The sequence below is a fragment of the Heterocephalus glaber genome, unplaced genomic scaffold, assembly GCF_053883595.1.
Source record: "Heterocephalus glaber isolate CG9 unplaced genomic scaffold, H.glaber_assembly_v1.0 deba00001571, whole genome shotgun sequence".
Lineage (NCBI taxonomy): Eukaryota > Metazoa > Chordata > Mammalia > Rodentia > Bathyergidae > Heterocephalus > Heterocephalus glaber.
The window spans coordinates 4346441-4374276 of NW_028258356.1; the positions used below are offsets into that span (position 1 = coordinate 4346441).

General features: G+C 33.3%; 1 protein-coding gene across 2 annotated transcripts in view; it reads left to right on the forward strand.

Annotated features, from left to right (window-relative positions):
- Trhde (thyrotropin releasing hormone degrading enzyme) overlaps positions 1-27836 on the forward strand; it is a 411539-nt gene that overhangs the window by 347955 nt on the left and 35748 nt on the right. For both annotated transcript variants that reach the window (XM_004845026.3, XM_087192438.1), the window contains exons 13-15: positions 16337-16484; positions 18273-18370; positions 18829-18936. In XM_004845026.3, the coding sequence (XP_004845083.1) occupies positions 16337-16484; positions 18273-18370; positions 18829-18936 (354 nt within the window). The remainder of the gene's footprint in view (positions 1-16336; positions 16485-18272; positions 18371-18828; positions 18937-27836) is intronic.

Here is a 27836-nt window from a genome sequence, read left to right on the forward strand (position 1 = left end):
AAGAAAATTAAGATTGCACAATAGAAGGCAAATCTTTAATCCAGAAAAATTTAGAAATGATTCAAAAAATGAAAACAGAGAGGATTGAAGAGGTGGTATAAACAGTAAATGCTGATTTCTTCATCCTGGTTAGCAGGCAATTGGAATATAAAGATTAAACCACAGATAAATCTATAGGAAAAATTATTTTGAGATAATTGAGATGAAGCTCCTTTTGATTAAAGTAGCTAGAGTGTTTTGGTTGACATTTTAGTCACATGGAATATACCAGTTTTTTGTCATTTTCTAAAATTATTCACTTAAAAATATTTTATCACTTTGTTATCTTTGACCCTATTTTAACTTATTAATATTAAATATGTTATTTGTAAAAATCATTGTTTCACTGATACAGTAGACTAAATAATAATAATAATACCTTTTATTAAGATGCTAGAGTTTTTTCTAATACAAGTTCTCTTACTAAAGATAAATAACTACTTTTCAATTGAAGATCTTTCAATTCAGTAATATTGTTGAGTAATATGTGATGATTTTATCAAGATATAAAATATTTTAAAATAGAATTTCTGTAAAGCAGATTTATTTTAGTAATATTTTGGATATCTATCTATCTATCTATCTATATCTCCTTGTTTTGAATTGACTAAGACTTTTTGGTTTTGTATTTTCATTGATGATTCCACTTTAGAAAATTACTTCTTAGAAGCAGTAATGAGGGATAAATTTTTTAGACAGTAAGAAAGGACCCAACTATGAGACTTATTAAAATTAATGAGTATTGCTGTTAGAATGCAATAAATTTATACACCATTAATGTCCTCTAATTGTTAATCATCATTGAGGAGTTAGAACATCAATATCATTCATTACTTTCCCCAAGTTTTTATTTGAACTTATCAGCATTAAAGAAAATCAAGGAATAATTAAGTTCTTTTATTTTGAGCTGGGAATGCAGGATGAATTAAATATTTTTATATAAATAATTCATCTTGAATTTTATAACATTGGAAGGTGTAGATAAAATTGAGAAATATAAGGCATTCAGAGCAATTAGAAGCAGCTACCTCCTCCATATTTGTAAATTATCTGCAAGTTGTTGTCCAAAAGAATAAAAAATATCAATTATAATGTAGTTGTTAGATGATTGCAAAAGAATTTCAATGAATATTCAGTCTAAGAATTGAAAATATGCGCAAATCAATTGAAAACCACTTCTAGATACCAATTCTCAAATAAGTTCCTGGGATCATTTGATGTCATTGTCTACACTTACACTCTTTGTGGCTTAGTGGATATGTTTAGCTTTGTCGTTTATTTCTTGAGGTTGTCATTTAGCACTGTTGTGAGGGAAAGCAAAGTACCAAAACCATAAATTACATGGCTGCTTCCCCAGAAGTGATCCAAGACATTAATCCTACTGAATTTCCTATTCGGTCAATCATATAGTTGAAGTCAATTTTCTATCCCCTTGGTAAAAAAAAAATATATTTTTTACTTTCCACATTTCATCTGCAATGACATAGAGTGGCTTTTAACTCTAATTTGGAATAGAACATAATATTCTAAAAGGCATGAAAATATCACTTTAACTCATAAAGAATTAGATTAGATATTTCATTTTCCTGTGAGTAAACATGAATATTTTACTGAGATTAGAGAAGGAGAAAATGCATGGCTCATACAAAAGGAGGTGTTCACTGCAGTATTCCTTTTTGTGTTATGCATTGTTGCTTGAAATTGTGTCTTTGATATGCTGTAGTCTAATATCTCCAACAGCAGCTATAACTGAATTTAACAAAAATATGAATGTCTGTCATCATTACTAAATGAAAAATACTTATTTTTCTATTTTTTTAAAATTAATTTTATTGGTACATTTAAGGTATAGAGTATAATGATATTCATCATTGGAAATTTTGTACCTTTACATAATCTTTCTTGGTTCTTATTTTTTCCTCATTCCTTTATCCTCCTTTTAACCCCTCCATCCCTCTCTATTTACAAAGACTTTGTTTTCATTTTCTCATATTAATTCCAGTCCCTTCTTTCCTTTCCCTTACTCCTCCCACTTCCCCTTTCCCTTGGCCCTTTTCTTCCTATTTCACATTATCTATTATACCTTTTAGTCCTTATTTACACTTTCAGTTTCTCACACTAGAGAAACTATTCAGTATTTATACATGTGTGTCCTATTTATTTCACTTAAGAGTATGGCCTCAATGTGCATCCATTTAGCTATAAATGTCTCTAATTTCTCATTTTTGATGGCTGAGTAGTACTCCATTTTATTTTTAAAAACACATTTTCTTATCCAGTCTCCAGTTGATGGGCAGTTGGGCTGCTTCCAAGTTTTAGCTATTACAAATTGTGCTGCTATGAACATGGGTGCACATATATCACTGTGGTATGATTCTTTTAATTCTTTGGGGGAAGATACCCAACAAAGGAATAGCTGAGTCAAATGGGACTTCCAGTCCTAGTTCTTTGAGGTATCTCCATACTGATTTCCACAGTGGTTGCACCAGTCTACACTCCCACCAGCAGTGAAGCAGGGTTCCTCTTTCCCCACAGCCCTGCCAACATTTGTTATTGGTTCATTTCATGATAGCAGCCATTCTTTCTGGGTGAGGTAGAATCTCAGTGTTGTTTTCATTTGCATCTCTCGAAAGACCAGTGATGTTGAACATTTTTTCATGTATTTATTTGCTATTTCTACTTCTTTGAGAAATGTCTGTTCATTTCAGATGTCCATTTTTGGATTGGTTCTTTAGATTTGGGAGGTCTAATTTTTTTAAGTTCTTTATAGACTAGATAATAGACCTTTGTCTGAGGAACAGCAGGTGAAAATTTTTTCCCACATTGTGGGTTGTCTCTTCACACTGTTGGTGGTTTCTCTTGCTGTGCAGAAACTTTTTAATAAGAAAAGAACCCACTTGTTGATTGTTTGTGCTAGTTCATGGGCAACTGAGTGTTTGGTCACATAATCTTTTCCTACACCAATGTCTTCAAGAGTTCTACCTAACCTCTGTTCTAGACAGTTCAGTGTTTCTGTTTTAATATTTGGATCTTAAATCCATTTTGATTTTAGTTTAGTGCATGGTGAGAGATATAGCTCTAGTTTTAATCTTTGGCAAGTTGAAACTCAATATTTCTAACACCTCATTTCTCACTTGATGCAGTATAACAATGGAAAAAATTTTAAAGAAAGACAAATTATTTTCAAATGATGTATGATCCATGTGAGACAGATGATGGTATATTTCTCTAACTGATGGCTGAGTAAATCATCTCATTTTCATCGTTTCCACAATGTTGACCAACATGGTGCCAGCCTGGCTTCCCCCTTCTGATTTAAACACATGATTCAGAATGACTTTGGAGGGTTGCGATATTCATGGATTTATGGGGAATTTGTATGTGGGAATCTCATCACTGTACAGAGACCCTGTCGTTTTTGTGACAGAGCCTGTTTGACTGGTTTTGGATTTATGATGGAAATAATTCAGAACAGAGTAATAATTTTCCCTTGGCAATTACACTACCATTTGGTACTTTGTCCCTAAGGGAAAATGAATGTGCTTAGATCTATACATATGTTTAGTAGCCGGATGTAGGGAACAAATGAAGGTCAGAATGCAGACGTGAAGAATGTGGTTGCTGAATTCTACTGCTGAGTCTTTGGTCTTAAGGCACTCCACATTTGTGTGGCACTGTACAGTTTATAAAATACTCTTCCTTTGATTGTCTTTTAACTCTCAGAATGACTCTGGAAATTAAATACCACTCTCCTTGTATATAAAGGAGAAAATCAAGGCTAAAAAGTTGCCTTTCTTGAAGTTCTTTATTCAACAACTGTTAGTAAGCATGTACCATTTTAATGTTTTATGATATATGCTAAAGATACATAGAGAGTTAGTCTTTGTTTTGTTAATTATTTATCATGAAAAATTTCAAATATATATAAAATTGCCAAAAGAGTAAAATTACATTTTATCCCTCACCCTGCATGAGCAATCATTTACTCATAGTCTGTCCTTTTACATACAAGCCTCCATCCAGGCTATTTAGAAGCAAATTCCAGTTGTCAAATTACTTTAATAAAATAATGTCACTATACATCACTGAAAATGATTAAACATGACCACATTGATTTGATGTTGGTGGATTTCCTCTACCTCTTTTGGCTGTTTTCCCAAAACCTTTCCACTTTTGGCATCATTCCCTTTGAAATGCTAAATTGCACTCACAAAATCATTTTCTTTTTAAATGCATCTTCTTTTTGGAGTTTTACATTGTTTTCCTCATAATTGCTAACTTTTGTTTCAATCTAAAATTGTGTAGGGAATTATAGTGGCCTCATTTAGATACTGATTCCTTATAGATAAACTAGAACTGGGCTTGGTTTTGAGATTTCTTTCTGAGACTTTTAATTGAAGTCAGTTGTCTGAATTGCTTTCCAGGTCCACAAATCTTACAGTTATGTTCAGGAAACAATTTCTCTTCCATCTCATATACCACTGTGTGAGTCCTTTCTTTTTTCTATCTCAGTCTGAATATAGGACTCCCAAATACTACACAGAACTGATTTTTGCCATTCTAATAAGACCTTGAGATGGAAACTATTCTTGTTGTTTGAAGGAATTCTTTTATGTAAGTTAATGATAATATCCACAATTACCTCCACTCTCTCTTTTTTTTGTGTGCCACATGCCACTATTCTCTCTATTGCTTTCCTTTTATCATTAGAGTTTCTGAAACATTTCTCCTGTTGTAATGCATGGTCTTCATGGGGGGTATATTGATGCTAACTGAAGTCAGTCTGTCTAAGCCAGAGTCTGGGCTGAGGGTATTACCTGATTTATGAATACAAAACTATACACTGATCCCTGGAGCTGGAGATCAGTGATGGAGAAAATGTTCTTGACAGATTTATCTAAAAACATGATTAAACTCCAAAAACTATATCTAAAATAAGTCTACTAAGATCTCCATTTTAAAGTCACAGCCATGGGCTAAACCATTCCCCATCCTCGGATGTTATGCTTTCCTCATGAGGCCCTCATGGATTATGTTCTCTTGGTATCTCCTGTATTCCTCTGCCTATTTTTTCTATTACTAGATGATAGGAAAGGGAATTCAGAATTATTGCCAGACTGTTTAGGAACAGTGGTAAGAATATGACAGGCTTGGTATAGGAAAACTGTATTCAAATACAATTACTACTTTTATTTGCAATAAGATCCTGGGAAAATTAGGTAACCCTTTTGAGCCTGAGTTTGGATCTGTAAAATGGTTATAGTAATATTGCCAATCTCAGGAGACTACTTTGAAAATTTAATACCATAATTCATGTAAAACTTTGGCACCTGGACTGACACACAGAAAGTGATGGATCAGTGTTGGATGTCACAGTAAGTATCTCATCTGCGTAAGACCCTCTTTTCCTTTGTCCATGACAAATTGTTGCTTGGCAAAGACTGAAAACATTCAGTTAGAGATTTGCCAAGAACCATAATATCTTTTAACTTTTACCTCGATAATTCTAATGTGGTTATTCCATCCAAAGAAAATCATTCAGGATACATAAGACCATTGTGTACAAAGGTTTCCTAACCTTGCTATTTATCATCTGAAAAATGTATATAACCAAACTATAGGATAGTAGCGAACTAGACTTATCTTTCTAACAGAATATTGTTAGAACTGATCCAGAGGTAATTCTAAAAATTAAATTAAAATTAAAATTTAAGGAGAAAGCATTCTATCTTCTCCATTCATATAAGGCGTTCTCTCTGGAAGTATGGAGTACATGTCTTTAATCTGTTGAGAAGGTTCTTTTCTACTTCTAGTCTCCTGATAGCTTTTACCATGAACAGCTGTGGAATTTAGTCCAACACTTTTTCTTCAACTAGTGACAGGATCATATGGTTTTTTCCTTTCCTCTGTCAAAATGATTACTTTTGGGGGTGGATCTTGCAATGCTGAACCAACACTGCCATCCCTATAATAAAACCACTTTCTACATACTGCCAGATCTAACTTCTAATAGTTTGTTTTGTTAAACAAATTTCTATCTATGTTCATACTTTCTTCTTTTATTATCTTTATCCAGTTTGAGTATTAGCACAATATTGAGTTCCTAAAATGAGGGGAGAAGTGTTTCTGTTTTTTTTCCTGCTTTAAATGTTTGGTATAATTTATCAATCCAAATGTATATGAGCCTGTTGTTTTCTTATAGGTAGGTTTTCAAGCTAGGAATATACTTTCTTTAATAGGTGCTATTCAAATTTTATATTTCCTCCAGAGTTAGTTTCATTAATTTGTCTTCCAAGGTACTTCTTAGAAGTTGTCAAATTTATTTCAAAAAAGGTTTTTGTAATATGCTTTCTATATCCTTTTAAATTCTGTAAAATCTGTGGTAATGTCTTCTAGATCTTGACATTGTAATTTTTAAAATGTATAATTAATATTATGTAATAGGAAGAAAAGGTCTAAAGGAGCAGGGGAAGTGGGAGGGGTATGGGAAAGGAAAGAAGGGAAAAGAAAAAATATGAGAAAAGGAAAAAAATGTAAACAAAGTCTTTGCAAATAAGGAAGGGTGAAGGGGGCGAAGGGAGGGCTGGGGAAGGGGAAAAAAATAAGAACCAAGATACTCACATAAAGGTACAAGATCCCAATGATCTATGTAAATGTATTTTATACCTAAAATACATCAATAAACTTAATGGGAAAAAAAGATAAAAAAAATTTAAATATATAAACTTTTATGTGTAATACAGCAAAAGCTTTATAGAAAGCAAAACTTGTGACATATACTTTAGACTAGAGGAGACATTACTAGTAGTTTGCTTTGAGTGATTTTTTTCCTTTAGTTTAGTTTCTTATTGTCACATTTCTCGAAAAAACCCCCAGCTATATAGGAAGTTAGAAGCTTCACTGATTTATAGATCCTTAGGTTAATGATTTGATATCCTGATGGCAGTAAACCTAACCTCAGCAAAATCCTGTTGGAAATTTTTTATTCCTTTTGCTCCCATGGGGCTCTTCAGATCATTAGAAAACTTCACTGCCAAATAAGCAGAATTCCATGCTAGTTTTAAGAATTATATTTTCCACAGAAGTTATAAGCTTTGCGAACCATTTTCTTCATTGAATGCAGTTTATTTTCTGTATTAAATTCTGTACAAACTAACCCAATTAGAATTAACCCAATTAGAATATGCAGCTCTCTTTATATAGAGTATATATTCTTTTAAATCATTCATTGTTTAAATGATTTATCAGTGACCTTCCCCATATTATCTCAAATTGCTTTTAAACAGGTAACCAATAATAAATAATGCATGGAGAAGCTTTAGGATTGTTTTTCCTGATCACGCCATAAAAATTTTTGTATAACAAATTTTATGCATGCCCTACCTTAAAAAAATCACAGTCTCTGTTTGTATGTCATCCATTTCACTCACTAAGTTTATTATTTTTCTCATAAGCATAGTACACACAGTGAGAGAGGAGCATCTTAAAAATATTTCACTTCACACATTTGAGTTTGCTCTCCACAGCAGCCACAGTCATCCTTTTAAAACATAAATCACATCATGTCATTTCCCAGCTCAAAACCTTACTTTGCTTTTCCACCACGCATAAAAAACAATCCAGGCTCCTTCTACGTGATAGAAGAGTCTAGTGCTTCACACTTGTGGGGTTGAGAGTGGCCCTGACATCCTTATGGGTCTGAACTAAGTATCTGTATAGGAAGAATTAGGAACCATGAGGAGGCCCACCTCCACCAAGTCACCTTCAAGGTGGAGAAGAATGATAACAGCATCTTGGTGTTGTGCATCTGGCTTTCAGAGACTAATTTGATACAGTGAGGCAATCCTCTTCATCTCGTTTAAAGTCGATATGGAATTGTGCTATATATGGTACGTTGGTTTCATTTGAAGAACTGGGATTGGGTTGTAGCTCAGTGGTAGGGCACATGCTTATCACACAAGAGGTCCTGTGTTCCATTGCAAAGCAAAATAAAACCAAAGTATTGCACAGGGTGGTTGAGGAGCTAGCATTGGAACAAGTCAAGAAAGTATTTGAAAATTAGAACTGACTAAAGCACAGCAAAGAACTGGACCAAGAGAGGGCTGCTAATGAGCGGTTCTTCTAGAGAGGATATCAGAGAGAGGAGGAATGGTCTAAAGCAAACACCTTTCTACACAGATGAAAGAGAAAGACCAAGTGACAGAGAAGCAGGTTGCTATTTACTAAGGGCAGCTGATTAAACTGGAGAAGAGGAACTCAGAGATCTGTATATTCTTCAATGACCCACATTAGAAGACTGCTGAAGAGGTGGAAGCAAAATTGAGGCAAGACAAGTTGCACCTAGTGTGCTGATCTGTAATGCTAGACCCTCTGCAGCTCTGTTCTGGCCAGCCTGCACATGCAGTGTGTCCCTCATATGGAGCAGAGCATGGTTGAAATGGCAAGATGATGTCAAGCAGTTAAACCCCTTCAACCTTACTTCCAGAGGCGGAACTTTTGCTCTCCTAGTAAGAAAATAATGCATTTAAAGACAAGACCATTCATTGAAAAGAGTCTGGGAGAGTGGATTCAGGAGAATCATATCGCATTTTGATCAGCAACCATTTGGAAAAAGCAGTACTGTCTACTTTTCTGTGCTTTCTGTTTAATTCTATTGACCATCAACATTTTTCTTTTTCACCTATCTTCATCATGTGATGAATCTTTACACTCACAAAGCTGAGGGGTTGGAGCTGACTAAGTAAACTGGATTAGAGAGAAGAAAATGAAAAGAACAAATCTTGGAGTAACAATACTTGGCAGAATTATCTATCTAGGCTGTGGCATGTTGGTTTTCTTCCACTGCTTATCTCTTTTGATTATGTAAGAGCTATTTCAATTTAACTTATTATTATTAACTTATGCAAGTAAGGTGACAAAAAAGAGTAAGTGCATCTTTTTTGTTATTTGTGATTATACTGGTGAAACCCAGCACTTTTAAAATCAATGTACAGGATTCATGGCTTATTCAACCTCTTCTCTATCGTAAATACTGACATCTTTTCTTCACTCACTATCAATAATAAATATATTTTCTGATAGAGGAAAAAAAAAGAAAAACAATCCAAAGGCTTAAATTATTCCAGTTCCTTTGTGATCTTGCCCCCACCAGTCACAAAGGCCTTCTGTTAGTCCAACATCCCAAATTTGCTTCTGTCTCAGGAACTTTGAACTTGCCTTTTCCTCAGGCAGAACTCTCCTCCCACCAGATTCACTCATCCCATTCTGTCACTTTGTGCAAGTGAGGCCTTCCCTACCCACCCATTTAAATCATTCCTCCTGTAATTCCTTTCCTAACTGGCTTTCCCTGTATAGCAGCTGGTATCACATCATGCATTGATTTGTGTATTGAGTCTAATGTGATAAATACTATGAAAATGACATGTAAACAGATGTTAAAGAAGGAACAAAGAAGGCACTTAAAGCTAATTCAGAATGGTATTTTGAAGAGAAACCTCCTGTGGTAGGAGCTTTCTTGTTAAGTCCTGGCTTTGAATTCCATCTTGCCACTTATTAGCCAAGTGAGGTTGGCAAGGTGATTATATTCTACAAAATTTAGCTTCTTTATCTAATAAATGGCTATAATAGTACTGATCTTTTTTTTTTTTTGTACCGGAGATCGAACTTGGGTCCTTGCGCTTGCAAGGCAGGCGGCGGAACCACTGAGCTAAATCCCCGGCCCAAAGCTATTACTATTCTTAAGGCTAGCTAGTAAGCTGAAACAAATAGATTTTCCCATAACTTAACATGTATACAGTAAGTACTCAATATATAATAGTGTAAAATTTTTAAATTGAAGGTTCTCTAAGAATACTTACTTGGCTTTAATAATAAACCTAAGATTTTTTCCTTTTTGTCCAAATAGTTGACATTTATTAACTTTTTTCAATTAATGATCAAACACTGATCCTGCTTCCTAACACATTTTAATATTTAAAGGATCCTCTGTATTAAGATGACAGTTGATTTCTTGTGAAATTATGTTCGGCGATAAAAAAATGTGTGTGAAGAAAAAAGGCTGATTGTGCTGTTGAAAGTGAGACCATACAAGCTGCAAAGAATTACTTCTGCATGCTTTATTTTTAATTATTAAATTTTTATTGAAGGAGGAACTCCAGAAGTGATGTAGTCCTCCCTTGTAAATCTACTGACCGGAAGAAACAGATTTCTAAACCCTACATCGGATTATTTAAATGCATAGTATAAATAACATTCCAGTTTCTAGGAAAGTAATTTACTAGTCAGGAAAAAGGGCAGAGATATTTATATAATTCCTCTGCTTCCTCAGTGGCTATGAAGATATTTTATTTTGCTATGAACTGGTTTATGTAAAGCTCTTGGCTAAAGAGTAGCGGTCTTGTCTTCTATATATGTATCAATAGTAAAAAAAGATGAGTAAACTTACTATAAAAGTTACTTTAGTAGAATTTTCCCATTCTGCTACTTTTAGCCTACAAAAATGCCCCTAATTTCAAACAAATTATGATTATGCTTAAGTTTTAGTGAACCGAGCATGCACTCTTGTTTTAAAGAGCTCTGTAATTAGTGCTGTAGTTTAATTTAAATGTAAAGAAAATTGATTGAGTACCTATTTTTTGCTAGGTTCTGCATCAAGCTACGAGGATAAAAAGATGAGTAAACCATATTTAATTTTTCATAGGTCTAAGTCCAGAGAATGATAAAAATATCATAAAATTACAATATAAAATCATTGCTAATTTCACAATAATTAGTGAATAGAGGTTTGTCAAGATGTGACTTAAGGGGCCAGGGATTTAGCTCAGTGGTGCCAGCACCTAGCTGTGAAACTGGCAGGCACAAGGTCCTGAGTTTGATCCCAGGTACTGAGAAAAATAAGGTGACTTAGGCCCAGAAATAGGTGCTCAAGTCAATATGGGGACTGGCTTCCTGAAAGAGAAGAGCAGGAGGAGGAGGACATTTGAGATCTATTTTCTGTGCAATGTTTCACCTTCCTAGTTCTAAGGGGCCATGAATAAATAGCTTCTCTTTTCATATCTGCAGACAATACTTTAGCAACACACACATTTTATCTTTTATTTTTATCAAGACATGTTTGCAGTACATGTTTACACTCCTTGTGTGGAGGTGGCACACATACACAACACATCTCAATTCCTTTTTCGTCCCTTTCTCCTCCCTCCCTCCATCTCTTGATCTCTTTCCAATCTGAGAAAGATCTAGTTTCCTACTTCCTATTATCTATTTTTAAAATTTTGCTCTTTATTTATATTTTTGCTTTCTTATATAAGAGAAATTATGAGGTATTTAGGCATGTGCACCCGATTTATTTCACTTAACATTGTGGTCTCAAGGTGCATCCATTTTCCCACAAATGACTAAGTTTATCTTTCTATGGCAGAGTAGAACTTCATTGTGTGTAAATACCACATTTTATTTATCCACTCCTCTGTTCATGGGTATATATGCTGCTTCCAAGACTTAGCTATTATAGATTGTGCTGTTATAAACAAAGGCACAAGAATCATTTTTTTTTGGCTTGCCTAGAAACTGACCAAATATACTAGTGTTTAACAGAGTTACCTTCCCCATATTTTTCCCTTCATTCTATGGCATTCTGAAAACTATTAGTAAGTTTAATCTGTGATATAGCTTCCTCCTGCAGAGAGCACAGAAAAGTCTTCTTTAAATAAAGTATAATAAAGAATAGCACATAAAACCTAATAAATGTTTTAATTAAGCATTTCAGCAAGTATGTGAAAAATGTATGCCTCAGGGACAGGCATAGTGTCTTCTGCGTGTATTGTGAAATATGTAGCAGACTATTTCTTAGATTTAAATGAATATTTAATTAATGAACATTAGTGTGTGGTTATTTGAAGAGTCTGAATATTGTGCTTTTTATGTCTAACATTCAAGTATCTAAGAATTGTTTGCCTTTAAAGAAAATTCACTGTAAAATAAATTATTTTTGTATAAGACATTAATAATAGTAGGTTCAAGAGTTAATATTTACAAGAGTTCAGAATGGCTTTTAAAAATCAATCCTGGATCTTAGATAAAAACAAAGCCAGCTAAGATCAGAGCATTTCAACATCAGCTAATTTAGTCTGGTTTTCATATTCTTTTTATCAAAATACTTTCGTGTATTCCTAAAATATATTTCACTGCAAGTGCCAGTGAATTGGAAGAGGGGAAGGAAAAGGATGAAAGAGAGTGTATCAGAGGGTGTGACCAGCTGTGTAGATGTATATGAGTGATCTTTAACTATTTCATTAACAGTCTTCATTTTGTTCTCTTGCTCATTGTTTCTTCTTTCATTCCTAAATGATTTGATATGCCCACTCTCCACAATAGTGAAGAATATTGATCTCATATACAAATTCTTGCTGTAATATTAATAAGACACAGTTATACATGAAATCTGCTTTAAAATTTTCTATTTCTTCCACATTGTTAGCAACACTTCCTTGTGATGATGCAAATTTAAAGAAACTGTGTTTCAGCACTAGGACCTTAAGTGAGCTCCCTACTGGACTCATTAAGCTAATCTAGTGCTCCATTCAGTGGAATCCACCCACATCCTATATTGATGGCATTATCAGTAGTAGTAATCATAGATATCATTACCAGCCAATTACAGAAATGCAAATCTAAGCTTGGTAACCTATGCTCCAACATTATCACTACAATTCTTAATTTTCTAATAGAGCTGATCATCCTTTTGTCCAATTAAGTGTAGCTACATATTTTGATCCAGTAGGCTTAAATCTGAGTTTATTGAATTATGTAGTAGATAATTACTTACAAATATTGGTAACAAAGCAGAATGAGAGCAATTTGAGTGTAATCTGTTTCTTACTCTTTTGGAAAACTGCATTAGAAAAAGGTTAACTGTTTTAAAACATAGACTTAAACCTGTTTTGGGGTCAAACACAATGGAAATGATTTCCTGCTCTTGTATGGATGGGACTGCATGATAGAACTGGCATGGCTGTGCAGTTATACAAAAACCCAGGTAAATTTCTGATATATTCAGTACTAGACTTCTAAGGTCACCTGGAAGATTCATTCAGGAAAAACAGAGCTCAGAGGAACTCATGGGAGGTGTCTTTGTCAACTCTGGCAGTAAGGCATCTTCATATTTTAATGACTGTCTTAGTCACATGACCATTCTTAACTCCCAGATGTACTAGGAATTATAGTCTATCTTAGGAAGAATCACGGAATTTGCTGAATAGTTAGCAATTTCTGTCAAAAGGACTCAAAACAGATCTTGTTTTGTTTCTCTATTTAATGTATATTTTACTTACTTTAGAATTATATCGAACATCTCTCATGCTTGCTTTTACATTTCTTTTTACACAATGCGAGGTATATTATAAAACCTATTCCAAGCCCTGACTCTTAGACTTGTATATATTAAGCCATTAAAGAATGGAAAACATAAAATTATGATGTACTGTCTCAAGTTTTAAACAAATATGCCCATATTATAATAATTGTTTCATCAGATTAAAATTATATATATGTAGCTTAGAATAAACCATTTGTGGGACTAAAATGGATGGCTATAAAACATTCTCATTTTATAGACAAGGAATAAGAGTTCCGGAGCAATGAAATATTTACCTAACATTTCAGGGAGTGTGTGAATAGAGTAAGATCCAGGCTCTTTCTCAAGCCCACATCTCTTTTCATAACATTATTTCTTATCATTTTTATAGGCAATCATATTGCTCACAAAGCATGTCATTAAATAATGTTCATCCATTTATAGAGTTGACGTGAATGCAGTAAATTGTGATTGATACAAGCTACCATATCTAAGTCTATGTGAAAATAGAGTCAGACAACTTTCCACATTTTCTAAACTTATTTGAGATCTATAATAAATTAGTTGTGTATTAAGGTTCTTTTCACCAAATACATTACTTTTGTTATTTCTTCAAAAAAACAATAGGTTCTAAATAAATCTTAAATTATAATGTTATGTAGGTCACGGCATGTGGAAAGAGGAGGAGGTAAGTGAGTATGATGGTAATTAATATGTAAAATTAAAAATTCAGGGGAATCAAATGACAAAATCTGTGACATTGGAAGTAAGATTTAAGGAAAACAAGATCATTATTTTTATAAAAATTATGTTTTCTGTGAGCAATGAGATTATGAAGGCAAATTTAACTATTATTGAGATGCTATTCTAGCTAAAAGATAAAGGTGGTCATTTGCTGTTACTGGAGTCCAACTTCATGCTATTTTTACAAGTAAGCATAAAAGAGAAACTTCAAAGGAAAAGGGGCACAAATCTAGATGTACCCTAAATCATATAAACTTTTAGGAAAATTTGAAATTATTTGAAATTTTGGATTATTCACCATTCTTGTATCAAATATTAACTATAGTTGGTCTTATCCCATTGTTGAATCAAAATCATGGGTGTCACACATTCATTGCTTTGTTTTAATTCAAAGAAAAATGAAGCACAATCTGCAGAATTAGTTTTTATTACAAGTTGTATATATCAGGCTAATATTCATATGTATTTACTTATAAGGTAATATTTGATTATCACAGTGACTGGCAAACTTAGAGATGCAAATGAGAAAAGACCTTGCTTTACTTCCTGTCTACCTTCTACCACACACAGATAAGGCAGTCCACCTAATTTGGTAGCACTAAGACTGTGAAATGAATATTACTTGTTTGCTTTCATCTCTCCCTGTTCCTGTGTTGAAAGTCTGCACTCATTTTATATGATCCCTGTCTATCAGTGGCTATAACAAAACACCTTAGAGTGGGTAATTTATAAATAATAGGATATTTTTACTCACAATTCAATAGGAAGGGGAGTCCAAGGGCCCTGCAGATTGGTTGTCTGATGAGGTCTTGCTGTACTTCAAAGATGATGCCCACCCAGGGCACGGAGTGGAAAGGGCAGAGGAACTGATTTCAGCCTCCTTTATAAGGGCACTAATCTCATTCATGAGATTGGAGCTTTCATGGTTTAATCACTTCCCAATAGCCCTTACCTCTTAATTCCATCACATTGAATATTAGTTTCCAAAATATGATTTTTGGAATTATACCAATATTCAGACTGTAGCAATAATTAAGTTAAAATAATCTACCAAAATATCTGATGTTGATATATGTGGCAGAGACACCAAGGCTAAAATAATCTTTAATGTATCATCATTTATAGTGTTTTGTTTTTGCAAGGATTTCATATGCAGTCTATTGGAGACTAGAGGTATACAAATCTTTTTGGTTTTTTGTTTATTTGCTGATATGGCCTCTTAAAATGTATCCAGTGTGTATTAGTTTAATTTTTAAAAGCTACCTTTCATTATTTTCTAAAGAATTTGGTGTTGTTTCCACACTTGATATAACATCCATTTTAAAAGGAGAAAAGGAGAAGAGTGATCTTTTAACATTTTTTGTTGGACTTTATTAAAACCTACGTCTAATTTTTATGTGTTGGGAAAATACTTAAAATGGATTTGAAAAAAGGCTTGTATTGTAATCTAACATACATACTCGGCCCTGTAAATTGACAGTTCAATTTGATCATCTTTTTGAAAATTATGTATGAAATATTACTACATAGAACTACATAAAAAGTAAGAGGTAATAAATTCATTACAATGAATAATCATTGTATTGATTATTACAATTACATTGTAATTGTAATTATAATTGTAATTACTAATAATCAATTACTTCCAATACTTGTTACCGCTGAAGAATTTCTGTAAAGGAAATTACATAGGGCAGTGGTGGCGAACTTATGGCACGCGTGGCACAGCAGGCACACAGAGCCCTCATTGGTGGCACATGAGCCAAGTTGGCCCAGCATTGTCCCAGGAGCTGAACACTCAGGTTTAATTGCAGCATTGGCACTTTGGGCAAAATAAGTTGTTTTGGGTTGCAATTTGGACACTAGGTCTCTAAAAGTTTTACTATCACTGACCTAAGGTTTTGTTAAAATTCCATAATTCTTTCCTTTTTTTAGAAAAAAATGCATGCTGGTGTTTTTGTATTCATGCAAATCTTTAACTCTCTAACTCTGTATATAGTAAGGGGTATTGGCAACCTAAGTAGTAAAACTATATTCAAAAAGTAAGTAATTTTATTTTTATAGCTCTGAGTAAGCTTTCTTTATACTGAGATGAATCTTGCTTTCTGCCTTTTATTTGCATAAGTAAAATCTTCACTTTTGCATCACCGTGTATCTTTTCTGTATATAATTAACATTGACTTTCTTTTGACTATGCAGGGCTGGCTATTTGCCTCAGAATATTCCCCTGGAGATTATCAGATACCTGTCTGAGGAGAAGGATTTTCTTCCTTGGCATGCTGCAAGCCGAGCTCTTTATCCTCTAGATAAATTACTGGATCGCATGGAAAACTACAATGTCTTCAATGTAAAAATGCATAATTTCTTCTTTCTCATTTTCAGAAGATAAACTATTTTCTCATTTTCTAAGATCTGGAACTACCCTGAGTTATTTTAGCTATTTATGCTAGTTTATTTTATCATTTTTGTCCTAATTTTCTACGTAACACCACAGACATTTATTTGAAGAAGAAATTTAATACAAGCTACCTTTTGTTCTGGCTTAAAAGTGTCAATTAAGCTTAAATGCTTCAGAATTTAAGAAGGAATATACATGGAAAATCTGTAAAGTTCAAACTTATTTTCCAAGAGTTAAAGGGCTCTGTGTTCACAAAGGACTTAACTTGGGTAGAGGGATCCCAAAGATCTTAACAGAAAATAGACAGTTTCAGTAAAGATTCTTAGTCATTATTTCTATCCAAAAGGGCATGGTAAATCCAATTCACTTCCTTAATTAACAAGGATAAGATCAACAGTGAGGCAAAAGCCCATTCATAATTAGGTCCAAGGGGATACAGGGAAGCAAACAACAGATAATCTAAGCAGACATGAAGGCATGACAAACATTCCAAATGTTACCTGACCAGAGTTTCTGAGCTCAGAACCTGGTAAACCACAAGTACATTGCTGATTCCACCTAATCTGATTTAATAACCATTCTGAATAATATTAGGATTCAGAACTGTGAATGAGCTTCTGATTTCTACATTTCTTATTATTTTGCTCTCTACTAATTTTTGTGCATTCTGTTCTATAAAATCTCTCTCTGCTTTATGCCATATTGACTGCTAATTAACCTCCACATTTGAAATTACTCAAAACTGGATCTCTGTGACATGAAATCGGTTTATTAAAGCCATGACATCAGAGTTGCTTCCTTTTTTCTTGTCTGAAGCCTGTTGAAAAGAAACTCTATTTAAAAAATCTTTAAATGAGAATTATCCTGACTCATCTGTTTTTTGTTAGTTTTGTCTTAGGCATTATAACAGACATGCAAAGAAATGGGTCCTTACAATTATGATATAATTTTTAAGTGCTATAGAAAATGTTATTACATGTCTCTTTCTTCCAAACACAGAAATACTGTAATGTGAAATTTCTATAAAAGTAAAATGCATCTTTGTGTCTATTTGTACTTCAGAATAGTGCATCATGTCAGATACCTCATTTTTAGTACAAGTTAAGAATTGCTTTTACGGTAATTTCAGTGCTTTCAGTCCTTCGACAAAATTTAAGGTCCACATTAAAGTGAAGGAGAGCATATCTTACATTTGTATTGAGATTTAAATTTATCAGTGGTTGAATAGATTGTTGACTTCGTAATAACATATCATTACATGGAAGTGTTCTGTGTACCTCAGCTTCAGTGGCTCTAGATTGTTGGCTGGGCCAACGTAACAGCTTTGCGTTAAATATGCCCTATTGACACAAAATGCATAAGTATTAGGCACTCATTTTTATAAAGGGTACTTGCATACATTCCTATATATGTGTGCTGAGGTGTCATTATCAATACTCCTCATTTTCCTCATTTTGTTACAAAAATTGTCATCTAAAATATTTAATAGTGCAAATTACTTAGTCATTCAGTAGGAAGAAAAAAGTAGATTCTTCCCATTCTAAGAGTATTTTATCCTTATTTTGTATATTGATATACTAAGTTGAATAAAATTAGAACATTACTGTGCCTATAATTTTACTAATATTTAAAAATGGATGTATTTAAAATATTTTTGTTTTATTACTGAATTTAATGGTCAGAATATATAAATTTGAAACTGAAATAGTTTTTATTCTATCTAAATTCCCCATTTAGGAATATATATTAAAACAAGTTGCAACGACATACATCAAGCTTGGATGGCCAAAAAATAACTTTAATGGATCTCTTGTTCAAGCTTCCTACCAACATGAGTACTATTTTATTTTTTTTATTCTCTTCTCTTCACCCAGAGTTGTACAATAACATAATTCTAGTACCATTGTGACTCTCACAGCATGAGACTGTCTTTCTTTCATTCTACATTTTGCATTTCACTTTCCTGGAAGGACTGCTGCTGGGTAGCACAGTTTCCACTGCTTGATTGTAGGAACAAAGGCATTTCTTTGCTATGTTTTAATTTAAGATCTGCCTTTATTGTGATACTGAGATCAGAGTGCATGCCCTTCACTAGAGTACTCTCTCCAGGGAAGATTTACAATATTTAACTTCCAATCTGTCTAATTAATTCTTTTAATTGGCAGCATAGGATTTCATATCTAACAATTACTTTTGTGCAATACTTTACTTATCCACTATTTATATAATGAATTACCCTTTCTCTCCAGATATTCATATTGCTCTTTAATTTTTCCCTTCTGATGATATGTAGAGAACTACGCAGAGAAGTGATAATGCTAGCATGTAGTTTTGGCAACAAGCACTGTCACCAGCAGGCATCCACACTTATTTCAGACTGGATTTCGAGCAACAGGAACAGGTAAGTTGAAGTGAAGCCTGAATTTCTGATGTTTATTTAATTGTGCTTTCACATCTTGGCTGATAAATGTATTCCAAATGAAAAAAAAAAGACAAAGAAAATACAAAACAAAACTTTGTTTCAGGTTCGCATTTTATAAGGGAGAAGCATGAAACCTCAATACACTTATCTCTGGATGTTTCCTCAAGTTTTAGGCTAACTTTCATAGTCTAGGTCCTCATTATCTATATAGGTAAGATGTCACCTTATTTCAAGTCTGGTAGGCTTGCCATCTCATAAAAATGAAATAATTAAATTCAGGCCAAATTATTGAAGGTTCTTCATAAAGGTTGTGGTATTTATTAGTAAAACACCATCATGTGTTATAAACAAAGTAGCAAAAGAAATGTTAATATTAAAAACAAGCAAAAGGTTATGAAAAGAGATCTTTGCTCTTTCGTGACCTTTCACAATGACCTTAAACTTATACCTTATCTTAGAATTTTATAATACATAATTTTCATATAAAATATGAGGCAAAAGTTATTTAATGGAATTATTCTTGAGAAAAAGTTATAACTAAATGTCATTTGTTAACGAAAGGAATATTAAACATTAAGAACAAAAATCAAAGATCATTGGTCTTCTAACTTCAGTGTTTTAAACTATTTTAATGTGTTTTGTATTTCCAAGGGTGGGGCTGGGGATTTAACTCAGTGGTTTCGCTGCCTGCTGCGCAAGCGCAAGGACCCGAATTCGATCCCCAGTACCAAAAAAAAAGAACATGTATTTCCAAGGATTCTATATGTCCCATTTTTCTTTATACTTTGGGCAACTGTGCTCCTTTCCAATTTCTGTCCTCTTTAATAAGCTGGAGTCAGAGGGGAAGGAAGAGGAGCCAGCGGACAAGCTGGGTAGAGCATGCTCTTTTCTGTACCACACTGGGCTGGTCCCTGAGGTTGTTTGTTGCTGGGAATGATCTCACGGACAACAAAGAAAGAGACTTGTTCTGGATAAGTGTGGAGAACCACACACGAGAAGACTTAAGAAATCAATTGATGTTTGTCTTGTGAAGAGTTTTTTAGGTTTGAATTTAATGTTTCACTGACCACAAATCAACGAGTAGCTATTCTATTTTAAAGATCTCTGAGGGAAATCGACCACTGAATTATTTAGTAGTTTTTCCTATGATCTCACCTTTTGTAACACTTTCCTACTTGCTCTATTAGTTAATTGTTTATTGTCTTCTACTAAGCTAAGAAGGGAAACATTTTATTATATCATCTGGCAGTTGGTCCATCATGTATTAGAAGACAGTGATTAAATCTGTCATAAGTCTTTTAGAATTTAGTATTCTCATTTTAAAAAATTTTCACTAATGATTGTTCTTTGTACTAAATTTTCTGAAAACTATTGCACTAGACCTGAATGTATTATAACAATTTTTTTCCCTCTTTTTACCACTTTCTTTAATTCTACCACATATAATTAGACCATGAAATATTTTAGGAAAAAAATTAAATATACCATTTAAATTGTTTCTTATATTTTTCTATAAACATTGCTCTTTCTTAGGGCTGTTAATTGTTTTCAATACTTTAATGAATTTACCCATGTAATCATTTATTAAGATTTGATTTATACCATTGCATTACTATAGTTTTTCTAAGATCATTTAAGCCTAGTATCAGGCCTATGTTTTAAAAAATATATAATTCTTGTGAATATGCTATTTTTATAATTCATCTATTTAACAAAATTTATTGAACAAGTCTCATTATTAGCTAGAAGTTAAAAGGCAAAAAAGAAGAGGTGACTGCAAAGTAATAGAAGGTACAGTTCTATTAATAAATAGTTTTATTCTGAAGCAAGACATAAGATGGTGAACATAACAAATGGAAGGGTTTCTATCTTGGAGGAATCTCATTTTCATGCATGAAGGATAAACAGAACTTTGTTAGATCAAAGAGATGGAACAAGAGACAGTAATGGCTGTATAAGAATATGTAAGGTGGATGGGTAGGGGTACAAGCAGAAAGCACGTAGGTTGCTAGTTAATTTAATACATACAGTGACAATTCTTGTGATACCGGGGATGAAACCCAGACCCTTTGCACTGAGCTACAATCCTAGCCTTTTCAAAAATTTTCATTTTGAGACAGGGTCTTGTTATGCTGCCCAGGCTTTGCTAGGACTTGGTGTCCTTTTGCTTCAGCTTCCCAAGGTGCTATGATTACAAGCATGCACCAGCACATCTGGCAAGTTTTATGATTTTTTAATATAAACTTGAATAGTTATCACATTCATAATTTCCTTGTAAATAAAAGTTCATATATAAGACATCAGGTCATTTGGTTTTGGTAGCTGTCATTTATTCATGATAAAATAATTCAATTAAGACCAAACATTTTAAGGTTCTTTTGTTATTTCCTTCATTATTTTTATATTATTTGCTTTGCTTTCTTTAGTAAGTGGACAAATAAACATGCTTAGTGAAACTTACTCTGTGTTTTCTAAGATTTCCTTGGCCAGCCATCTGACATGCCCCACGTCACACGTGACTTCCTACAGCAAGGGTACATGATACTCACTGAGCCACCTATGTGTGAAGATCAGGAGTCTAATCTGTACTTTGTGGATGACAGTTTAATAATAGAAAAACAGCAGTCATGAAGTTGATATTGAATTTATCTTTGTAAATTAAGCCAATGAAGAGAAGAATAAGATTTCTCTTTAAATGTGCCTGTAGCATCAGGTCTAGTCATTTTGTTTATTTGGGGTTTTTTGTTTGGTTGGTTTTATTTTTGTCTCCTTTGCTGGAACCTTGCTTTTGTTTTTGTCTATTTTACTGTGACCTTAAAAAGACTGATTTGCAAAAATAATTTAAAAGAGAACACTAGAACTAGTATAGTGCTAAACTTATAAACTATTTTGGGACATATATATTTGTGCTAATAAATCTGGAGAACAATGAATCATGGAAGTAGCAGGGATGGCAAAGTTGGGTGGTGCTATACTACTGTGTAGCATAATATTGAAATAATGGGGAGATAGGTAAAATCAGACACATTAGAATCAGAAGTACAGAACAGATGTAAAAGTTGGTAGAAAGAAGGATAATGGAGCCGAATAGTGTGATGAATAGCTAGAGATAGTATCAACAGAGAAAAATTCAAGAGTTACAGTGAATGACAAATCGAATGAGTTGACATTCTGATTCTTGTTAAAATATTCAAATGCTACAGTGTGTTGAATTGTAATGGTGATGTCATGCATAAAAACAGATTGAACTACATTTAGGTCTTGTTAGGCTACAATTTGCAGAGTAAGTTCAGCAAAATGCCACATTTCAGAAAAGAGACAAATTGCCTAGCATTTGGTGTAGAACAATAGAGATGATAAAAAAGATCTTAAAACCATGAGCTAGGGAAAGGAGTCTGTAGGACCTGAAATTTCACTTTAGAAAGAAAGAAGAAAAGGAAGGAAGGAAGGAAGGAAACAAAGAAACAAAGAAACAAAGAAAGAAAGAAAGAGGAAAAGGTGATAGTCTTTGTTTGAATAAAAAGCATAATTAAAAGGATAGAAAGAGGTTTGTTTCATTTGTTGATTTAAATAAACAAAAAACAACAGGCCTAAATCTCACTGAGGATCACATAGGGAATGTACTGTTACTTCAGATGAATTACTGTTTGAAAATCTCTGTATTAAATCACCATAGAAGCTGTGTAGTTTATTATACAGAGGTCACAGTATGGAATTATGGGGTTTTCTGGAAATAATAAATTTAAACAGAAATTAAATGTGTGTTCACAATAGTATATTATTTTTCAAATGCCATTAAAAAGTCCCACAAAAGCTTTAAGACAATACAGAGTAAAGATTTAATTCATTTAATTTAAAGTTTTAACTCAATAGATAGTGATATCCTTTCCCTAACATATTAATTAAAACTGGAATCTTTGCTGTACTTTAAAAATACCCTGAAATAGTACAGTATCTTCTATATTATTAATGTTTATTGAATTGAAATAAATTGCAAGTTTATTTTGAAATTGAAAAAAATTAAGAACATTTTATCATTTTATGATAAAAATCATAAATAGAAGAGCCTCTGGAGCTTTGCAACATGTATAATTCATAAGCCTAGATATACATGCAATTAATCATAATGTTACTAATATTATTGCCTCTAATTATGACCACAATCAAAACTATATTTACTTTATTGAATGTTTATTACAGTTGAGGCTCTGTCATTGTTTTCTGTGTTTAATCTCATCTTTATTTCTATTTTTACCAAACACAAACCCTAAACTAGGAAGATTATGCAACCTGCCAGGATTATATAATCATAGGCTGTAGACCTGAGATTTCATCTCCGGCCATCCTTACTGCATCCCTGCACCCCATCCCTACTACATAGGCTTTCCTGGTATATCAGAGATTGTTATATAGTAATATAAAATTTCTTCAAAAATGCTAAAAAGTAAACAAAAACTACCTAACAAATTTTAAGTGCTCTCAGCAGTGAGTGTTGGTCACAGATTTATGTACGTGGAGCTAGACAGCATAAGCCACTAGTTCTTAGGCTTGAATCATTAGATGTATTTGTTATTTGTAGGTCTTGACCCACCAAACTTTCCGGTTTAGTAGGTAGAGTGAGGCCAAGAATTAGTGTTTATAACACATTCCCAGTTAATGCTAATTCTGCTGGTCTGGAGACCACAGTTTGGGGACCACTGATGTAGGCAAGAGTACTGCCTGTGGAGTAGAGGTAATCATGATTGAATTGAAGTATTTCACCACATAACCCTGGGAACATCTCTTATCTTTCCCATCAGAAAAAAATGACACTCATATTACAGACCACAAAAGTTTTGAGAATTAAATAAAAGAAGGTATATGTAATACCTAAAGCTAATAAGAAATCATAAAATAGTAATCTTTAGAGTTACCCTTTATTTGTTTCTGTTTGTTTCTTTGTTTTGAGACAGTTTTGCTATGAATTTCAGGCTGGCATTGAACTCACTGTGATCCTCCTGTCTCAGCCTCTGGAGTGCCGGGATTACAGGCGTGTGCCACCCCACTTGGCTCCTGCATTTTTTTGATTATGTCTGTTTAATGAGTAATGTGAATTTTAAATAGAGAAAGCAGAGAGAGTAACATGTTAAGTAGTTTTACTGTTAGGTCTTACATTGACTTTTCTTATGTGAGATATAAAGGTAGGAGGAAAAAGGGCTCTTTCTCTAGGATCTGTATATATCTACATCATAAACCTGATGTATTCTTATTGTCCAAGTTTCCAAGGTGTTGTAGTCCTCTTCCCTCAATTCATTATACTATTTTCTTTGGTATTCTGCTTATTACAAATTGTTCCACCGTAAAGGTTCATAGCCTAAGTTCTTACACTAGCCAGGCCTTGCAGTTTCAGTGTCTATTATCAGAATAGGTGTTTTCTAGAGGAGGGAACATAGGAGGGAGTTTATGTGAGGTAATGAAAGCCACAGGGTTGCTAAGATCTCCAGTGAACTGTGGCAAGAATTAGATCTGACTTCTACTTTTATTATTGAGCAGATGTGATTTTAGAAAAATCAGGTAACTTCTCAGAATCTCAGCTATGTTTCAGAAGTGAAGAAACTGTTCTCCAATCTCCAGTGTTTACATTTCTAGCAGCCCAAATTTTCATACTCACTATGTATAAACATAAATATACATTTTTCCTCCACAATGGGTCCATTTGTGGTTCTCTTTTGATTATTTTGTTAAAGGGTATATGTTTGTTTATTCATACATTCAATAAGGATACATTGAGCAGCTATTATGTATTGGGCACACTCTGAGACACTTGGAATACAGCAGACATTCCTTCAACTAATACTTGTCCGTGTTACTTGGTAGGTATTAAGAATTTATAGATGCTGCATTATACATCCTAAAGCATGGTGGGGTAGTGGGAAGAGAAGAGGGAAATTGAAGTTCAAAACAGCCACACAGAACTAAAAAAGAAACTCAGATAAGTATAATCAATGAGAGGCCTGTGGTCTGAGAATTTCATATGGAAATTTGATCAACGCAAAGATATAAAGAAAAAAATCTAGTTCTGTGAGCTGGTAGTGGAAATAAAGAAGTGATATTTAAGAACTATTGAGGAAGGAAGACTGACAGAAGTTAATGATTACAATTTTTGAGCAAGACAAAGGAAGGCCTTTAGGGCAAATCACTAGAATAATTCAATAGGGCTCAAGTTTTATGCATATATATCCCCTCAAATAATATGCTTAAGTTGACATCTAAAATTTCCCATCATCCATTTAAATAATTGTAAAGATTTAACTTCTAGTATGTTGTTAATAGACATTTTAATGTAAAATCCCTTCAAGACTTCTAAATGCATCATGTGGAATCTAGACTCCACAGCTAGCATTTTTACTTACCATTATTAATTTAAAAATATGATTAAGGTCTTATTTAATTGTTGCAGTTTTTCTTAGTGCTGGAGATTGAACCCATGATCTGCACATTGAGCTACATCCCTATCACTTTTATTATGTTTTACTGTGAAACAGGGCATTGCTAAGTCATTAAGTTGCCAAGGCTGGGTTTAATTGGTGATCCTCCCGCCTCAGGCACTCAGTGCTGGGATTACAGGTGCATGCCAACTGGCCTCTCTTTACAGTCACAGATTTTGTGTGACTACTCTGTCTTCCCTACTTGTATTCTAATACAGTAATGCTTGGAAATCTTTTATGGACCTCCCTATGATACCTCTCAGCAATAAAAGAATATATAAATAAAATATATGCATAAGAAAATCACTGTTTCATGTCATCAAAAAGCCTTGTGTTCAATTTTTTGTAAATTAAATTATAATTTGTTAATTTATAAATTATATTGACATTAAATTTAGAAATTGCTAAATATAAAATAAAAAATAAGATGAGTCCTTTTTTCAATTAATTTGTACATTCACAGATAGATGTTACTCCTTGGTAGAATGAGAAGATTTCACCATCTACTCTATTCCTATTTTTATGTTAAAGAGCTGAGAAATCACATAGAGGAAAATCAGTAGATGGGTATGAGTTATTACAGCAGTGTGGCATACCTTTTCAGAATCTTTCCAAGTTTTTTGCTACATATCACATACTGTTCAATTTTCACCTGAAAACTTGTTTAGGTCATTCATCAAATTTTATAAAAGTAAAGAATTTAAAATATCAAAAGCCCATGTCCTAAACATTAACACCAATGTTTAGAATTTTCTCCTTGGCACGGGTAGTACAATGTACCACCCTTGTTAGATGAAAGATGAGTGAGAATTATGCTTTTCTATTGGAAAGTGCGAGGATATAGAAAGGTTTTTATGAAAAGTATCCATAAGAAAGTTTGGAACTTAATTCTTCTAACATAACTCATATCCTTGGGTACTCTTTGGAAAGTCTTCACTAACCCTCAGAGATACAAACACATTATTTAGAAGTCCACCGCATTATTAAGTGGTAGAATCAAGAAAAACAGACAGTACAAGCACAGAGTATACATTAAAAGAGAGGTTCACAACCAAAGGCTGAAATCACACTATTGCATAGCTCTATATAGCCCAGGTATGAGTTATGACCCTTGAACCTTAACCTTTACAGGATACTCTAAAATTGTATTATTTTTCCTAGTAATCTTCATAATTCTCTATTCATTTAACATATTATAAGTCTTTCCACAAAGTATGCAAAGACCTTTATCTATTTTTAAACATTAGTGTATATCTATAGATATACATATAGGAAAATAGTATGCATTCTGAGAATACATTTTGCCTGCAATTTATTTTTATAGACATCCCCAATTATTCATTTTATTTTTATTCATTTTCACTTAGAATATATAACTCCTTTTACTTTATATTATAAAGTAGGCAGTTTGTAACAGTTTGAAGTAGTTTTCATGTTTTCCTTACCTATATTTAAATACTTAGAGTACTATTTCACTAGTACTGCTTTTATAAATTAAATTATGCAGCTTTTACCTCCTACTGACCTCTGGAATAGAAAAGTGTGTTTCATCTGTGTCAGAAATTGTTTACTTTTTTTAATTTTGAAAAGTTTATGAGAGTTATACAAAGGGGTTATACGCTTAGTAGATTATGTTAAGTAGCTTAAAACTGAAATGTATTATAATCATTCATATTTTTTCCTTGCATATGAAGTAGTACAACACCCTACACAATTTTGTTTGGCCACTTCTACTTCATACTTTGGAGAATATGGAACACTATGTGTACCTCCTCATTTTACCCTGCATGTGCAAATTCCACTCTAAATGGACTGCATTTAGGTGAAGCCCATTGAGCCCACTGAGGTGAAGGGGAAAATACAGTGAATAACCTACTCATACCGCAGACTTAAAAAATACTTTGTTACTCTTCTGTAGTGCAAAACTTGGAGCACATTTTTTTTGTTTAATTGAATTATATGCTTAGAAATACCAAAAGGACAAGTTTCTTTCTTCCCTTCCCTTTCTGTCCTAGAAATTATAATTTCCATAACTGTGGCGGGCTATCTAGTTGTAAATTGTTACTCACATAACCAAGGCACAGAGAATTTGAAGTTGGCTGGGAGTGTCTTAAAGCAGGACAGGAAGTTTTATGGGAACTGGTGGTATTCACAGTTATCATCATAATGCAAAGTGAAATTAATGATTTCTCTTATATGGAAACCCCAAAATATAATTTTAAAAGCAAAATAAGAAATAGATGATAGAAAATGGGTAAATAGGGTTTGTGTAGATGGGAAGGGGACCTGGAGTGGGAGAATGGGAGCATGGGAAGGAGAAGTAAAAATGATTAATATGTGCTTATATGTGTGTCAGTTTCCAAGATGAATATAAACATTAGTAATCACAAAAATACATTTATAAAAAGTAAG